Genomic DNA, 19,183 nt, shown 5'->3' on the forward strand with positions numbered 1-19,183 from the left:
TTGGTCAGAAAGGTGGAATATTCATTTTTAAAATATATACTTAAATGTATCAGACTAACTTCCCCAACCTCTTGCCATTTACATGTCTGGGACGTGTTTGTAATGTCATGCTTTTGACCTGAAAAAGCAAAATTCAAAAGGGAACATTTAGAAAGTCTGGGTTTTTTTTTTTTTACTTACACAAAACCAGAAGCACCGTGAAAAACCATTTCTTGCCAAAAAAAAATTTATTAGTTCATCCAACTTTCCCAACATCAGTAGGTAGAAGTATATTCTTCTAAAAATATGTCTATTAGTAAAAACAAATTTAGCTAATAATATTTTCGAACATAAATGACTGCATACTAATTTACTGGAAATTACAATAATCATTTGAACCATGTTAAATCTTTGATGCTTTCCAGACCACTCTCTCTACAGCTAAGAAAGTTGTATGCTGATAGAAATGATACGGAGATAGAGGGAGGGAGGGAGGGAGGGAGAGAGAGAGAGAGAGAGAGAGAGAAGGACACAGAACAAATCATCTGCTGGCAGAAGAACTAGAGTGCATTTAATATCAGCATCCTGAATCAAACTCTTGCAGTTCTTTTTTATCAGATGACCAGAACAGTCCCATTCCTTCGAACTGAAGCAGATGTGTACTCTTTAAAGGATTAGACCTTAATTTCCAAATTCAAAGGCCAAAGTGCTTAGCATTTGAAGAGGTTCTCAATTTTCAAGTGTAAACACTTGAAAGCAGCTTCTCACTAAGGGGAGAAGTCTTCTTCCTAATTTGGTGGGTTGATGAGAAGAGGTTTAGCTGCCTTCAGAACATCCAGATCAGGGTCTAAGGAACGACCAAGACCTTCCAACACCATTATGGCAAAAACAACACAGGCAAAGTTGCTTTCCAGCTTTACCTAAAAGTGCAAAGATAATAAACAGGTGAAAAAAATGCAACTGTTTGTTATAAATTTATTTATTTATTTATTGGTTAGACTTCTATACCGCTTTAAAGTGCTTTACAGCCCTCTCTAAGCAGTTTACAAAGTTAGCATATAGCATATTGCATATTAACATATTGCATTAGCATATTGCCCCCAATAATCTGGGTCCTCATTTTACCCACCTCGGAAGGATGGAAGGCTGAGTCAACCTTGAGCCGGTGAGATTTGATCTGCTGATCTGCTGAACTAGCAGTCAGCTGAAGTAGTTGCAGTACTGCACTCTAACCACTGCACCACCGCGCAGTGGTTAGAGTGCACCAGAATTGTGCACCACTGTGTCACCTTGGCTCAAATAAAAGTTATATTCACATTTCCAGACTGCTTTTTGTAAAAATGTTTACAGTAGGAATAAAAATAAATACAGTAGTTTGTAGTTGACTTTCTGGAGAAACTGGTAGAGAAGACTAAAAATAGCGAATATATGATTGTGGGACTTTTAGTAACTTGTCATAGACGCAAACAGGTTAACAGGTTCCCAAGTACACAGACTGCAATCACATGACGATGGGAAGGAGGCTGTATAGCAGGGGTGTCAAACTCGGTGTCACGGCAGCGTCACATAACGTATCATGACTTTTTCCCCCTTCGCTAAACAGGGCGTGGGCGTGGCCTGTGCATGATACATCCGGCCCGCGGGCCACGAGTTTGACACCACTACTGTATAGTGACATTTCATGTCAATCACAACTGCTTTATGGCCCCTAAGGCACCATTTTCCAGGCCTCATAACTGTGAATAGTCATTAAATGACCAGTCATAACTTGAAGACTACCTGCATTGACTATTTTCAACAGTCAAAATTTTCCGGAACTTTCAAATTTTGATCTACAATATCCAGAAATGCTGGATACGCAGTGCTTTACATAAGAGAGATACACATCCTGCTTGTTATAAAGCTTTAAGCCACTGTGAAAAAGTTCTTACATGTAAATGACCTCACCTGATGGATCATAAGTAACTTGAAAACACTTGACAATAAGCTTCCAACTTGAAACTGTAATAGGAAAAAAAAATTAAAAAATATAATTCAGTTAAGCAGGGCACCATAACAAGGAATCACCAATTCAAATATAGCTTAGAATCACGCCAAGGACTGAACAATAGATTTTCAACATTACTGAAGTGTGTTTAGATGAAGTATGTGTAATTTCTGTCAGCTGAAGAGCCAAATAAGGCTTTCTGCGTCATTCTGAACAACTGAACTTAACTCCCAGAGTTGAGGCCCAAGGTAGGCCTGATTTTCTTTGAGGGGGGGAGGGGAGAGTGTGCTAAGCTTGCCCCTTAAATCCCTCTACTCAAATGCAAAAAAAATTTGGACAATTGTCTGACTCTGAAGCTCTGTAGTGGCTGCCCCTGGCACATACTGTATGTTTTGGAGTATAAGACGCACTGGAGTATAAGATGCACCTTAGTTTTTGGGGAGGAAAATAAGAAAAAAGTTGACTGGCAGGTGGATCAGCCTCCTGGAATACCTCCAATCAGCTGTTCCCAGAGGTAAATTTTAGCAACAGGTTCCTTGGTTGTGAGCTTTGTGCCTTGCTTCTTTTTCTGCCTCTGAAACTTCTGAAACTTGGTTTCAGAAAAAACCATTTTTCCTGCCTCTGAAAGCCTCTGAAACAGCTTCAGAAAAAAAGCCTCTGAAGCTCTGTTTGGGGGTTTCTTTTCTGAAGCTCTGTTTGGGAACTTCTTTTCTGAAGCTTCTTTTCTGATGCTTTTTTCAGTCTCTGAAATCTCCGTTTGAGAAGCTGGGTGGGACTACATTTGGAGTATAAGACGCACCCAGATTTTCAGCCTCTTTTTGGGGGGGAAAAGATGCGTCTTATACTCCAGAAAATATGGTACTTTTGTATCCCTGACTTAGATTATTGGAAGCTGCAGTATACTCTTATCAGATCATGTTCTGTGTACTCCTGGCATGACTGGCAATGACATATTCTTTATTGAAGTTTAAAATTATGAAGATAAAAAAAATAATGCAAACTAAGAAGATTATAAACAAGACAAAATAGGAAGTGCCAAAAGGGGAAAAAGATAGAGAAGAGGAAAATATGATAAATAATTTTTTAAAAAATGAAATTAAATTTACCAACCCTAGGCAAAATGAGGATAAGGATTGGCACCTAGCACTGGAGCCATCTGAGCTTATCTTTGGTTCCCTGGGAAGCCCAAGCCTAATTATATAATCAGGTGTTGAGGGACTTTCAGAATATCAAAAGAAATGGAGCTAATTAATTTGGGAGAGGGGTGGGTGGGAAATGTTCCATAAGAAAGTTGCCACAGCAGAAAAGGCATGTCCCCTGGGAATCACCAAATATACTGTAGGTGTCAGGGTTTCCACGGATGCCCTAATTAATTCATGAGCCTCGAGCCAAGTTTCAAAAGAAATCCAATTATTTATTAGGAGCAACATGTCGGCACATACCCAAGTGGAGTCAGCTCTGTAATTTATGTTCCAACTATGGCCTTGTTTCCCCCCTCCTCCCATGGTGTGTCATAAATCACATTCTCCAACGGAGCACTTTCGCAGGCTGTAGAGAACACACCTCTCCAGCTGGCTCTGATAACCTAGGATGCATCTGGTAACCTAGGATGCAGCCTTGAGAAAGATATGCATGGAATGTGCTTCTGGTTGCTGCTGTGTTGTTCCGTCAGTTTTCCCCCCTCCTGCCTATGGCAACTTGAGAGCAGGCCAAAAATGCTTTACAAGTTGACAGTAGGTTTCTGGCTAATTGTACCCACAGCATGTCTTCTGTGGCAGATATAATGTGCTCAGAGATACATTCAACAAAAGACCACACTGAAATAGACAGCTGACCTTCCCCAGTGCAACAGCATTGTTTCTGGCCCTTGTCACCAACTCTGCCATGTCAGCCTTGAATTTCTCCACATCTTTGCACTGGTTAGCTCTGGAGTGATGAAGAATCAATTCAGCTACTTTTTCCCCCTATGGAATAAATCAGATTTTATGGAGGTGGATTCAAGACATGATGTTTGCCAAGCAAAACTCCCCACTTTCAAGGAATTTCTCTCCCAGCCCTTGCTGGTTTCCAATATTTGCCTTTATTGGAGTTCTGATTCCAGCATAGTCAAGATCAAAATATAACAGGCCAAGTAGAGCTGAAGAAGCTTCTTGGATGAGAAGCGAAACGTCTTCAAAGAAAAACCAAAAAGTCCAGTTGCCTCTTGAAAAAGTACCTTTAGAGTTTTGGTATAAACATAGCTACCCCTGGTATATACTTTTTTAACTGTGGAGTAAATCCTGATCCAAAATTCATGATTTCTAACTCTAGTTAAAGGATTTCAGGTTAGTTTAACCATAATTAATAATCATTTAAATACTTGTTGGATCCTCATCTTTTAGTAAATTATAACATGCATTTGTTTGCTTGATTTTCATCAAGCAAGATGAAAGATGATGATGCAAGATGCAAGATGAGAATGTTGTGGAAATCCAACCAATAATTCTGGAATTCAAGATTTATCAACCCTGCAAAATATATTCAAAAATATATTTTTTCTTATTTCTTATTTCTGGGTCTCAATACAATCTGTGAACCCTGCTTCTAACTCAACATAATAAGATTTTTTTATGAGGTACAACAGTGGAGAGGTGAATCATGAAAAACATGCTGTACTTTTCAAAGACTAGATATTTTCTTCTGAACTTTTGAAACTATGTAAGTCACAGCTTAAACTCAGGACTCACCTGCCCTAATACAACAGCCGTGAACACTGCCCGGAAGTTCTCCAAATCTGCACTCTGCAACTCAGCCACAATCCCTGCATCCAGAAGCACTAGTCGGAGTGGTGAGGGAGAAGGTTGTAATTCTACAATTAGTGTATCCAACAGATCCACTATGACCACCCCATCTTCAGGATGGTCATCAAAGTGTTCTGCTCCCTGGACCAGGATATTTCCAGGATGCAGATCAGCATGGACAAAGTTATCAACAAACACCTGAAGGATTGAAAAACACATCTTATTAAAAAATAGTTATAACTTCTCATGGCAAATAAATAATATTAAGAAGGCATTATCTAGCGTAGAATCACTGTTTTCAACAGCTTCCATTGCCACTGAATGCTGGGGGTTTTTTTTAGCTGAATTGGTGAGTCCCCTCTTAAGGATTTTTGCTAAGTATTTAATGTATTTAAGCAAATTTCCTAAGGGAAATTAATTTCCCCCAGGTCTCTGACCTCTGAATGTGGAGTTGTTATAGCAACATAAGAGTAGCAGAGGAAATAAATGGGAGCAACAAAAATATCTATTTTCATTTTAGATTCCAAATGCTCTTTTAGTCCCTGCCCTTTCAGTTTCTATCCCCATCCAGCAACATGTTCCATTGTCACTCGGCTGTTTCTTTAGGAAGGCTCTTCCATTTAGAGCTTTCCTCCCCAAGTAGGGAATTATTGCTTTCTCATTCCAACTCCCAGTCAAGATATATCATGCCTGGTCTGCACTCGCCAGCAATTTTAAGAGAAGAATTCATTATGGAGTATAATTTATTCAGATTGCATCATTGGGATGACTTGATTTTAAAAAAATAATACACCGTATGACTTTATTACAATATAAACTAAATTGGAAAAAAAAAACTGGCCAAGTTCAACTTAACAATATTCTCTTACCATCTTTAGAAGCATATCCATTCCCATCTGGGCTATTTTTTGCCTTAATTCCATTTTGGTTTCTATGTGCAGATATTGGGATATGGGTTTGCTCTCCTTAAATAAAGATCAGGAAAATCAGGAAAAACCGTACACACTTGCCAACAAATCTTTCAAGAATATGTCCTATGATGCAACATAAGCTCTAAAACTCTCGTCTAGTATAAAAATAATTTACTATGGGCTGCAGGCTTCTCCATCAAAATGTAAGTCATTAATTGTCAGCATTGCTAAGATGCTGCCTCTCAGCACTAGATATATACAGTCATAATGGGTTTCATTTTCAGTGTGGAAACACACTGTGGTTTTGTAGCCTTTAAAAGCTACATTTAAGAACCTTAAATGAATGCAGTTGTCTATATATCTACTGTGTTTTTCTTTCATGTACCCCTAATCTTGTGATCCTCTTTCAAGGAGCTAAACAATTATTTATTTCCTCCTGAGAGCCAAATGCTGAGAAAGATTGAGGGCAAAAGAAGAAAGGGACGACAGAGAACGAGGTGGCTGGATGGAGTCATTGAAGCAGTAGGCGTGACCTTAAATGGACTCCAGAGGATGGTAGAGGACAGGAAGGCCTGGAGGAACGTTGTCCATGGGGTCACGATGGGTTGGACATGACTTCGCAACTAACAACAACAACGACACCCAACCCCCAAATCCCAAATAATGAAAAATCTGTGTAAACCAAGGATGTACCAATGTCTGTGGAGATTATCAATCATCCAGGTCATGGTTGTCCCAAACCTGCTGTTTCTCCAAAAGGAAATTGGACTTTCCCGGTTGTTTTCTTTGAAAACATTTCGCTTCTCTTCCAAAAAGCTTCTTCAGCTCTTTAGAGAAAGCTTCTAGGATGAGAAGTTAAACTTTTTCAAAGAAAATACCAAGACAGTCCAGTTTGGAAGAAAAAAAACGTTTGGACCAAGGGTATACCCTTTGAGGCCGAGAATAACTTGCTTCCTTCAAAAGCTTAGATACAACACTGGTTTATCTTTGCAAAGGTTGCCACTGAATAGCCATCAAAGTGACAGAAGAGGAAAAAGTATTAAATAATGGGAGATAATATTCATATTTAATTAAACTTAATTTAAATTAAATTTTTTCTCTGTCCTTTTTACCGTTTTGCTGTTATTTTTCTGGTTCTGTCTCTCTCTCTCTTTTTTTTTTTGCAATAGTCTCTAGCTTAAAGAGATCGTCCATTAAAATTGGTTGCAGAAATAGTTAAACATTTAATCAGCACTCCTGCCAAACTTTACTACCTCAGGCAGGTAACAAAATTTGGGGGGAAGGGAAGTGAGAATCTATTGATACCAATGCAGTGACAAGCTTTCCTGACTCATGAGATTTAACAGTTTCTAACTATTCATAAAATCAGTGAACACATATTTTTGTTAACTGACAGAGATCGGAAAGATCACCCAAAGTCTCAGTGGAAATTACAGATGTTGTTGAACCACAACTCCCAGCATCTCTATTAGACTGAGTAGAGGCCTTTCCCTGCTTCATCTAACCATTATTCTTACCTCAAACGTTTCCACTAGGACATTTTTTGTCACAAATGGGTGAAGAGGAATGGGAAACCTCACATAATCTGTACCCTTGAAATTCAGGTGGAAGTGTTCTAGGTTTTTCGCTTCATAGCGCAAGTCAATCTAAAAGAAGTGGAGAAAAAAGGATATGTACAAGGACCACACATTCTTATTACACTAAGATAAAGATAAAGGTAAAGGTTCCCCTCGCACATATGTGCTTGTCGTTCCTGACTTTAGGAGGCGGTGCTCATCTCCGTTTCAAAGCTAAAGAGCCAGCCCTGTCCAAAGACATTTCCGTGGTCATATGGCCGGCATGACTAAACGCCAAAGGCACACGGAACCTTCCCACCAAAGGTGGTCCCTATTTTTCTACTTGCATTTTTTACGTGCTTTGAAACTGCTAGGTTGGCAGAAGCTGGGACAAGTAACGGGAGCTCACCCGGTTATGCGGCACTAGGGATTCGAACCGCTGAACTGCCGATCTTTCAATCGACAAGCTCAACGTCTTAGCCACTGAGCCACTAAGATAACCATATACAAATCCTCATTTAATCATAAAACTATGCAGGAGCTGTGGGCCAATGTCTATCTAATAAACTAAACTTCTTTAGAATATTGTTGGGTTTCATACTTAATAAAAATAACAAAATAAATAAAACAATCTTATGAACAAGCATTCTCTTGTGCTATCATCAGTAATAATATGGATGACAAAGCTAAATTATCTTACAGACTGCTGAACTGAATGCATCTTGACAAAAGGTTACACCTGGAATAAATTAGCTGGATTCATAAGCTTCTGTTTCCATCTACAGAAGAACAAAAATGACTTGATGTGCACCATGATGTCACGACAAAAAAATCTGCCTTGTGAGACATCAGGATTACAAGTGTCAAATTGTCCAAATGTCTTCCCTTCTCCGTTCTAGAGACATTTATAGTTGTTTTTGGACTCACAAAACACAATGTTTGATCATATTTTCTCACTGAAATCCTTTTTTTAAAAAAAAAATATGACTAAGGACATGGAAAGTTCAAAACACGATAATTACATGAAATAAAATGTTCAGTAATAAAATCAGTCTGGGGGAAGTTATAGGTTTGCAGGAGGCCAAATTTGTATTTATTTATTTATTTATGAAAATCCCAATAAATAGGGATGGAAAGAACAGTCAAAAAGTTGATACTATGCAAGGTACTAGTTGATGGGGAAGATGCAGAAAACCAAAATTAAGGAGCACAGAGATTGGAATACTAAACATAAAATTATTCTAAAACTTTATAGGCACTATTAATTGTTTACAAATATTAATCCTATGTCAGTTGCAATAACATGAAATGAAATTCCACAAATTGAAGGCTGTGAAGTATAAATAATTCTTCACTTAGAGCAGTGTTTTTCAACCTCAGCAACTTTAACACAGGTTGAAATTCACATACCTTAAAGTTCCGGCAAATGAGAAACATTGGCGTATCAAACTGGATTTCTTCAAGGGCTGGATCAGCATTGTAGTCTTATTCTGTGAGCCAGCTGGGTGGGGGGGATGGGACGGATGCCTCCTGCAGCATCCTGCCTGCCAAAACGGAGCACGGGTGGGTCACATGTGCCCCCCAGTGCCCCCTTTTGGCTGCCAGAGGCACCGCAGGCTGGTCCTTTGCTATTTCCAGGTCAGCCCCACAGGCCAGATTTATGCACCCCACGCTTGAGTTTGATACTCCTGGCCTAGAGAGACATAAGATAATAAAGCAGAACTATAAGCTAAAGTTCAAGTTCAGCTGTTTCTACCTGCTGAATCATGAGTTTCTCAAACTCTTCCACAATCTCAGTCACACTGAGCCACTTAATTCCAGGGAAAAGCTCAAGAAATCGGCTGCCAACTTTCATGAGAAATAAATCCATCTGGACCTGCTGAACTAATCCAGGATGCAGCACCTAAGCAAGACACAAGACAAACAATCTCTTATGAACAAACATCCACTCATTGTCAACAATTCAGGTATTGTGATGATATAGCCCCTACTTCCATATGTTATTATTTATTGTATGGGGATATAATTGTAATACTTCCAGGAAGCGTCTCTGTTCTTACGAATTCTAGTCTTTATTATTTGTGGGACAAAGTCTCTCATCCTTGGGAATTTGCAGATGAGTGGATTTCCAACTCACAGAATTCCCCGGCCAATTGAAGGTTGAGAAACATTGCTATTGCTATTGAAATAGATTTATAATTTTAAAATGAGCTAAAAATATCTTATTTAAAAGGTGCCTCTGAATATCTTATTTAAAATCAACACCACTACCAATGCTCACAAACGTTTTAGAATAAAACAACCTGCACAAATACAGTTGCTTTGCTGGCTGGGCATTCAGAAAACAGTGAAAAAAATATTGCTGGAGTGATCAAATTTGGAGGGAAAAAAATGAAACATACCAGAGGGACAAATATATTCTCTCTGTTCCTCAGCCATCTTCTCCTATTTACTCATATGCATATTTAATTGATCCACAAGTCTAAGTACTATAGCTATTATACTGGGATAATAAACTAAGGCTTTATTCCTATTACAACCATTGATCTGGGCATATAAACTCCTGAATTCAACAGAACATAGTTCTGAGTACAGACACATAGTATCAAATCATAACTTATTTTGAGATAGGTATTTGGAATTGCACCATTCACTAAATACTTTATTACAGTTCTAAAACTGTAACATTTAATTTAGTTACCAAAGTATTACATTATTCAGGAAAGCTCAAAAGTATCTGTGATTCATAATGGAGAAAGTAATGGCAGTCAAGGAGCAAGTTATAACAGTTCTATACAAGTTTATGTTAACATTAGGTCACTTATATTCAATGAAACTTACTCCTTGGTTCTCCTATATGTACTCCACAGACATTTTATTGCATTTTAATGTTTGCTTTAAATGCTTACAACTTATTTTAAAAGTAGTAGTAAAATTCAAAAATTAAAAAAAAAATCTTTTGAGTGATCCGGTGAACACATGAACACATCCATGTAGTTTTCTTGGTAACAAAAATTGTTGCCAATTGCCGTTTCTGGAGACTTCCCAATCCAATATCACTCTGGGGTTATGTGATAGCCCCACTAACAACTAAGCCCCACCAGACACCAAACAGGGCCTGAGCCCATTTAGATCTTCATGTTCTGCTAAACTAGTTACTACAACTTGCATTTCACAGGGAAAAAATTAGCAAATTGTTTTTAGGTTTTAAATCTTAACCGAATCCAATCTATCCATTTTGTTACGTGTTGCTAAGTAGGAAAGAATAGTTCTGCAGCTTTATTACCTTAATGGCCACTGGGAAAATATGGTTCCTCTTGGAAAATAAAGGTGGGCTTAGACTTCCAGAGCTGGAATTCTGTACAACGCTTTCATAGAAATCATATTTGTGAAGCCGTTGACGGTCACTTTCCAAAACATCTTTGTGCTTCCTCCACCAGAACCATCTGAAAAGTCCTTTAAGACCCGAGATCTTCCAGGCCTCCAGAGCGGAATCCAACACAGAAATCTTTGTGCGTTGACTCAGCACTGGGTCTCTTAGCATGGAATTATCTACATAAGCTTTGTATACTTGAGCCACACACCCAGATCCTATAGGTTCTCTGCTTTCAAACACGAATATCTTCTCCCAGACTTCTCCAAAGGCTTTATCTAAAGAGTGTTTGGTGTAATGCCATGGGTGAGGAATCACTTTGATGTGAAGCTTGGAGAACTTGACGCAAAACTCTTCAGAAAAGAGGTCCCGCCTGGTGCTTGCCCACTGTCCCAGTTTGATGAACGTGGGACCAGAGGACTCTGTAAACTTAAGAAGTAGGTGGAGCCAGAGTGTAGCAAAGCTAGGAGAAAAATAGGTAAAAGGATAAAACCAGATCAAAGGGCTAAACTTCAACAACAGGACGAAACCTCGGATAATTACAGAGAAGGCAAATCCAAGATCCCGAAGGAAACCCACTGAAGAAAGCCTTGCTTGACTGAGAAGACCCCCAACGTTGGTGTTGATAACTTGACTAGCTACACCTTCACACTTCGTCTTCCGAGACAATCCTTCAATCCCCCAGCATACAAACAGGATCTTTGCCACCGCTTGGCATCCAGACCAGTTCTGAATATTAACACCAGTGAATCGAGTCGCCCGCGTTTTCCTCCATTTTCTTACAAAACACAGAGTTTTCTTCACCGTGAGGATTCTGACACTGGGAAAGAAATTCCGGGCAGTCCAGTAACAAAAAATACTCATCCTTCCTGAAGTGGAGATATTAAGGATCTGGGAAAGAAGACGGCTTCATCTCCTGGCCTTGAGGAAACCACCTGAGAAGGGAAAGGTGGACCACTCAAGCTTTCCAAGAGAGGCAGGCAAGGCCGTCTAACACGGGAGGATTAGAAGAATCGCCTTTCCCGTCGGAGAGCCTACGACTTTTGCTGGAAGGGGCATCATCATCAACCCTCGACTCTCCTGCATCCTTGCATCACAGCCAAGCAGAGCAAGGCAGCATATTCAGAGGTGCAATCTGCTCCGTGGGTTTGGTAGGGCACGCAGAGGAAATCCTAGCCAGCTGTGGCTTAACGTGAATTCGCCTGCCTCCGATTGCTCACCTAAGGTGGGGTTTTTTTTTCCTCCCCGATCATTGTTTCCTTTTGGCTTTACATTAATTTGCAAAGCGCTCCTGTTTTCATCTCTGGCTTCTTTCGAAGAAAAAAAAAAGATTAATCAGCTAGGAGAATTTCCCCCCATAGTTGCTACCCGGATGGGTTGGGGACGCCGCCTGCAGAAGCTCAGGTATCCTTCAATGGAGCGGGCGTTCCATCGAATCTGGCGGGAGGGCAGTTTGGAACGAAAACAAGCGGCAACGTTCCAATTCCAAAGGCTTCCGGGATCCCATCCCGTCCCCGCCCCTCGATCCCCGCCTCTTAAAGAGACAGGCCGCGAATAATCAGCTCGCCGAGCTTCTGTTTTCAAGCCACAGTAACATCCTTCGAGGTGCGATAAAGCGCCTTCGTTGATCGCCACCCCGCGTGGGAAAGAGGAGAACATTTGGGAAAGGTCTAGAAAAGGTAGAAATCTTTTTTTTAATATATAAAAAGTTTTTTTTAAAATTTTTTAAAACATAAACATAAAATACATCTTTTAGAACGAAGCATTGATCCGGTTATAAATTGGTGCAATTGCTAATTCATCTTTAACAATATTTCATCTCCACTAATTATCATCTTGTAAAAATAATAATAATACAAAGAAATAAAACAGAAAAAAAAAACCAGCTCACAATAACTCACTCAAAAAGGTACCTAGAAAAGGTAGAAATCTTGAGCTTGGCCCTGGGTTTTCGTTTTAAAAATCAAATGCGTATCAGGCCATCTTACGATCAGGCGATAAATCCTCCCAGAGGATGAAAAGCTGAGGAGGGTGGAAATAGGTCATTTAAGGATATCATAAAATGTAAGTTCAAGTATAGATCAGGTATTGCAACAATGCTGAGGCTGGTTTTCTTTTTTCACATAGTATGGGTACATGGAACGAATTAACGAGTTTTAGCCTCATCTTTTCTTGACAAAACCTAACCTCTCCTACACTTAGGGTTCCATGTGTTCCAAGAACTCAGAAAATAGGGCTGAAGGAACCACGGTCCATGATTGCAGATAAGCCTATCAGAGGAGATCAGGCTAAGAAAGTTGAGGCCACCATAATAAGAGGATTATTAACCAAGGCAGATCGCTCACTGGAATTTGTGCTTAGTGTTTTTTAAGTACAATTTCTCATGTAGAAATGTACAAAAATTCTGCATATAGTCCTTGCCTTACAACAGTTCATTTAGTGTCCACTTATGACCACTTTTCACACTTATAACTGTTTCAGCCTCCCCATGGTCATGTGATCAGAATTTAGACACTTGCCAACTGGTTCTTAGTTATGATGGTTGCAGTGTCCCAAGGTCATGTGATCACTTTTTGCAGTCTTCTGACAAGCAAAGTCAACGGGGAAGCCAGATTCACTTAACAGCCATGTTAGTAAGGGAATCAACTGCAGTGATTCACTTAACTGTGGCAAGAAAGGTCGTAAAATGGAGCAAAAGTCACTTAACTGTCTCACTTAGCAACACAAAGTTTTTTGGCTAATTGTGGTGATAAATCGAGGACTATCTGTATTGACTTCACTGGGAGTTGTCCAAAACCCATCCTTAGCCTTTGAATGTAATCCAGGAATGAGCCCTTTTTATTTCAGTAATAGTAACTTTTAATTTTTAAAAAGACCTCCTCAAGTTCAGCTTAGTTCTTACATGGATCCGTACTTCATGTCTTTTGGCAATAATATAGAAGTGATTTTTCTTTTGACTTCTTTTCTTTTGTTTTTTTTTGCTGTCCCACCTATTCCACAGCTCTGTATTTTGTTGGTGGTGCTCATTCAAGCACATCTGTAATTATTTCTCTGAGATCAGTCAAGATTAACATTTAATAGTAACAGAGTTGGAAGGGACCATCTGACTCAATTTAGTAATACATTCCCCAAATTACAGCTTGAAGGGCTGCCCTCCGTATTTATTTATTAGATTTAGAAGGCTGATCAACTCCAGAATGACTCTGGGCAGCCTGCTGAATTAAAAGACAAAACAATTTAAAAATGCAAAAAGCACATAAGTCTGGATTTATTTATTTTAATCAAATATCTAAAATGCTACACCAAGAACCTTGGTGGCGCAGCAGACTAAAGCACTGTTAAGTAACACCAGCTGCCTGCAATTACTGCAAGTTCAAATCTCACCAGGCTCAAGGTTGACTCAGCCTTCCATCCTTTCGAGGTAGGTAAAATGAGGACCCGGTTTGTGGGGGAAATAAGCTGACTTTGTATAAAAAAGAACACCGCTTGGGGGGGCCAAAACCCCTACTAAGCAGGTATATACAAAAGTATGAAGGCTATTGCTTAATACATTGTAAGCCTCCCTGAGTCTCTGGAAAAGGGCGTCATATAAATCGAACCAATAAATAAATAAATAAATAAACTTTGCCAGGGGCTCACAACCTAATCCAGGCCTGGGAGCAAAGGCATGTTTTTAAAGACCTGCAGGACACTAGCAGGATGGAGGACACACATACCTTAAGGAGAGAGTGATGTTCCAGAAGGCAAGTGCTGCAACAGAGAAAATGCGCTTCTGGGGTCCCACTGTATGACACTGTTTAATAGAAGAAACAACCCTGCCCCTCCCCACTCTGCCTATGTAGAGCACATTGCAACAATTCAGTTGTGAGGTGACTGGGACATGAATAACCATCTGAGGAAATTCAGAAGGACTGCAATTGGTATCCAAGATGGACCTGTGCAAAGGCTGTCCCAGCCAAAGCTGCCATTCTTCTTTGAGCAGTAACTGTGTGTCCAGGAGAATATTCAGGTTGTACACTAACCTCAAATGGGGAAATGCAACATCCTCCCTTTTAAGCCAACTCAGATTTAGGTTACACATGCCAGCTCAGCACTCTCATCCATAATGCAATCAAGGACAAGGGCAGGCAAATTTCCAACCAACCTGGCATTCACAAGTAGCAGACAGAGACTAGGGCCCTCAAAGATCCATTCCCTTGGAACCAAGGCTGAATACTGAGGACTAGATCGCCGGATCAATACTTTGCAAAACAAGCACAAAACAGAACATTAGACTATGTCCCGCTGAATTCAAAGTAATTTACTTCTGAATAAGCCGATAAAGAATTATACTCCTGTTCCCATGTACTTAACTGCAGATAAAGTGTAATTATCTGGATTAACCTGCTCTGCTTCTTAAAGTTTAATTACAATGATTTCTCATTATGCCTCTTTTCTTTATTAAGAAAATGCCACATAGTGTGGTTGCCTAATGCACTGTTTTTGGATATATTTATAATATAATCTCTTGATTCTCTTTTTTATCTGCATGAGTGAACTAAGTTTGGTAAAGGAGACGTTTTTCTTATCAGTTAAATATAAAAATTAGCTGCTGCAGCTTGGAGAGAAGTTTTTTTTTTTTTAGCTTCAGCTGATTTTTCTCTTTGGGTAACTGCAATAATTACCATTTAAAAGCTTTTTTTAAATGTTCAGTGTTTGAAGAAAATTATTGTTTTAGAATTCTTTAAAATATGTAAAATTTTAGAATTTTAAAATATGGAAAAGGAGAGCTAGTATGGTCTAGTGGTTAAGGCCCCAGGCTAAAAACCAGGAGACTATGAATTCTAGTCCTGCCTTAGGCATAACAGCCAGCTGGGTGACTTTGGGCCAGTCACACTCTCTCAGCCCAATCCACCTCAAGGGTTGTTCATGTGGGGAAAAATAGGAGGAAAGAGTATTATGTATGTTTCCTGCCTTGAGTTGCTTATAAAATAATAAAGGTGGTATAAAACTCTTGTTGTTGTTGTTAGTTGCGAAGTCGTGTCCGACCCATCGCGACCCCATGGACAACGTTCCTCCAGGCCTCCCTGTCCTCTACCATCCTCTGGAGTCCATTTAAGCTCACGCCTACTGCTTTAGTGACTCCATCCAGCCATCTCATTCCAGCCACCTCATTCTCTGTCGTTCCCTTCTTCTTTTGCTCTCAATCTTTCCCAGCATTAGGCTCTTCTCCAGTGAGTCCTTTCTCATTAGGTGGCCAAAGTTTTTGATATAAAACTCTAATAAATAATAAATAAAATTATCCTTCTGTAAAGTAAATGTTCTGTTTCTCTATAATCTATTGCTAAAATAACCTCTTATCTGGTTGTATGACTGACATAAATCAAATTGTTTTCAAATTCTCAGATTGTTCTTGTTTGAAAACTACTGTATTGCATGAATGTAACCATTTGGACTTAATCGCAGAACTGGATTGTGTAAAATCATAGTTTAGGGCAATGTGCAAATCCACTCTAGTAAAACATTTGTACAGTTCAGAAATCCAACTCATGTTGTTGTTGTTGTTGTTGTTGTTGTTGTTGTTGTTGTTGTTGTTGTTATTATTATTTGAATTTGTATATCGCCCTACTCCCGAAGGACTCAGGGCGGTGAACAGCCAGATAAAATACATATAATACAAATGTTAAAAAGCATTAAAATACAATTAAATAATTTGGCCCGGAAAACGAAATTTAAAACACCCCAAATTCTTAAGACAAATTTAAAATTTAAAATTTTTAAAAGTTTAAAAGTTTAAAAGAGAGGTTAGGCCAGGCCGGCCTGCTGAAAAAGAAATGTTTTGATGGCACGGCGAAAAGCGCGCAGGTGCGGGATCCTCTGTATCTCCGGGGGGAGCTCGTTCCAGATGGCAGGTGCCCCCACAAAGAAGGCTCTCCCCCTGGGGGCCGCCAGTCGACATTGTTTGGCTGACGGCACCCTGAGAAGCCCCTCTCTATGGGAGCATACTGGTCGGTGAGAGGCTACTGGTGGCAGAAGGCAGTCTGCCGGTCCTAAGCCATGGAGCGCTCTAATGGTGGTAACCAAAACCTGTTAAACTTGCACCTGGTAGCAATTTTAAAAAGACAAGTCAAAAATTGTAGGACTCTTCTAGAACCAAAGCCTATTATCAAGGCTTTCCATATCAGTTGTATAATAGATCTACGGAAGGATTGAAATTTTGGCTTTGCATCGTGATATTGCCAATTTGATCACTTGTCATTGTTGCAGTTTGTGCCAGATTTCTACACAAGCTAAACGCAATGGAAATAACTCTGTGATACTATTCTTCTCGACCAACTGTTAGTTGGCACTGAAGTCTAAATATTGCATATATCTAGCATATTTAGCATATTGTAGGAATTTAGCTATTGTGGGTGTACAAGCTATGTTTCTTGGCTTAGCATGTAACAAGACCCCAATTATTGTGCTTATTTTTAAAGAATTTCCGTTTTTTTATGAAAGGCTAGTTAGTTTTATGTTTTGTAAAGCTCCAAGGTCCTTGGAATAAAAATATGCAAGTATCTGACACAATGAGTTTTTGTCTATGCTGTTTAATGTTGTATCCTAAAATCTATCTGAAATGTTGTCAGGCTGAGCTTAAAAGTCACCTAGGGATAAAGGAATGTGATCATGTTCCAAAAACAGGATAGCCACAATCAAAGAAACATTTTCCAATCCAGCCCTTGCTAGTCTAGGACCATCCAGATAACCTGGATCTATTATCTAATGAAATTCGACTGTGCAAATTAGGGATGGCGGCAGCTCTCCTTTGTTTGACATGCATTTTTTAAATTAACACCTAGACAAGAGGCTTAGACAACCTAACTCTATTTACTATTGTAAATTGTGATAACAAATTTTCTACTCTAACCCCAGCAGGGTAATTATTTCTCTCTTTTGTTTTAGGAGGCGCCCGATGCCTGCTAGACACTTAATCCTCTGGAATATGTAACCTTCCCTTGTTGATGTCTCAACTGAGCAACTTCGGGGATGGAGGGGAAAACAGAGGTTAAAGGGCTATAAATCTTGCCCAGCAAAAGTGTCAGGGAATTTGTTCAGCCAGTGTCCAAATGAAGTCATAGATGCTGACACGAACTTGTAGTTTTATATAAATAAATATATTTACATAAAACAAGCTAGTCAAGCAAACAGGAGCATCGTCAGGTAAATTAACAAAGCAGGAACATCTTGAGGTAAATTATAGGACACACAGAAGAAAAAGATAAGGGGAAAAAAGGGGGAACCCTCCATACCACAGTAACCAATCAATGCAGATTGCCTCAAGTAGGAGCCAACCCCCTCCAACAAACCACAATTGTGTGTTGTGGCTCATTGCACAACTCACTGTTCCAGCTACTAAATATCTTAGCAAAAAGCAATCCCTTTGTGAGTTGAATTCCAAACTGTCCCCATTGCTCAGGCCTACTGCAGAAGATCGGGGAAAGACCTCTGGTGCTGTTAGGAAATGGGACAATTTTAATAAACATGATTCAGTTTTATGGTTTCTGGAAGCTCCTTTCGTGGCCTTCTGCTTCAGTTTGCACCCTGAATATTCTGAATTAGCTGGCAACCCAAGAATTTTAGAAAAGAGCAGTTGTAGTCCAACTAGCAGCCTCCAATTTGAGAAAGCTGTCTTGGACTTATGTCAGAAATACAGAATCCACAGGTTTGCTATGAGTTCAGGGGAGTCTGTGCACAAAATAATTGTTAATCATACTTCTACTCTCCAACATTTCCCAGACTTGAAATTAGGAACATCTCACAGAACAAAAGAGGGTCCTCCTCCATCAGCCCTAAATGAGACTTCTGCTCAGCCTATTTTAGGCTGAATTTGTTTCCTCCACAGTTAATTTAAAAACAAGTCAGCAGGAGTCAAGCTTAATCTGCTGGAGACTTTGCCTTTTTATTCTTGCCGATCCAATGGTATGTAGGAAATTGTGTAAAACATTACATTTTGCAATATATAACATCTTGTATTGATGTATTTTTATGTGTCAGATGTTAGAGGTGATGTTACTCATTCCCCAGTAAGAGATTAATTGTGATATTCTATGTGTGTTGCCTTAGATACAATGCAAATGCAATGTAATTTTGTGCAGTTCAAACTCTGATGTCCTTGGGAAGATTGTAGACACTTGCAATAAATGTTTAACTTTACTATTGTATTTTTTTATCACCTATATGCAAGGGTGGCCTTTCTGGATTTTGGTGACTGAGGTTGTTGGGTGCTTCATGCCATAGGAATAAAATAATTTTCTATTTTTTTTGAGAAAGAGGCCAGTTGGTCAGCCCAAATGGGAAGATACAGGCCCTGATTATGTAATTTATTCCTTACTCAGTAGGTGGCAGTCATAGAATTTACATGGAGATTGTTCAAGCATACGCTCTTCTCATTGAATAGAAGTAACCTATAATGCTCCTTTGGGTCAGGATTTCTCACTCTTAAGGAACAGATTCTACTTAGTTGTCCCCTGGTAATTGAAAGAGGCAATATGTAAAAAAATGGAAGTTTTATGACCATTTTTGCCATGGTTAAGTGAACCATATCAGTTAAGTCAGAGGTGTCAAACTCACGTCGT

General features: G+C 39.4%; 1 protein-coding gene and 1 long non-coding RNA gene across 2 annotated transcripts; one reads left to right on the forward strand and one right to left on the reverse strand.

Moving 5' to 3' along the window:
* Window positions 1–208: 208 nt before the first annotated feature.
* Window positions 209–12,136, reverse strand: ADCK2 (aarF domain containing kinase 2). Its single transcript, XM_034402724.3, has 8 exons — window positions 10,500–12,136; window positions 8,970–9,116; window positions 7,175–7,303; window positions 5,616–5,711; window positions 4,693–4,944; window positions 3,802–3,930; window positions 1,927–1,980; window positions 209–899 (listed from the first exon to the last, which is right to left on the reverse strand). Exons 1-8 carry the CDS (start codon window positions 11,448–11,450, stop codon window positions 768–770), a joined length of 1,890 nt encoding a protein of 629 aa, XP_034258615.2. The 5' UTR covers window positions 11,451–12,136; the 3' UTR covers window positions 209–767.
* On the forward strand, window positions 11,303–18,759 carry LOC148112778 (uncharacterized). Its single transcript, XR_015728860.1, has 2 exons — window positions 11,303–12,265; window positions 17,511–18,759. It is a non-coding gene; the product is annotated as an uncharacterized LOC148112778 (long non-coding RNA).
* Window positions 18,760–19,183: the final 424 nt, after the last annotated feature.

Source organism: Pantherophis guttatus, chromosome 7 (assembly GCF_059756535.1).
Source record: "Pantherophis guttatus breed Tessera chromosome 7, ASM5975653v1, whole genome shotgun sequence".
Classification (NCBI taxonomy): domain Eukaryota; kingdom Metazoa; phylum Chordata; class Lepidosauria; order Squamata; family Colubridae; genus Pantherophis; species Pantherophis guttatus.

Bases quoted from the DNA above. Each gene is read 5' to 3' on its own strand.
- ADCK2 (XM_034402724.3), bottom strand. From the start codon at position 11,450: ATGAGTATTTTTTGTTACTGGACTGCCCGGAATTTCTTTCCCAGTGTC. The intron at 5,712-7,174 runs GTAAGAATAATG...TCTTTATTTAAG, and splicing joins TCCTAGTGGAAACGTTTGAG to GAGAGCAAACCCATATCCCA. The intron at 4,945-5,615 runs GTAAGAGAATAT...TCAATCCTTCAG, and splicing joins TGGATATGCTTCTAAAGATG to GTGTTTGTTGATAACTTTGT.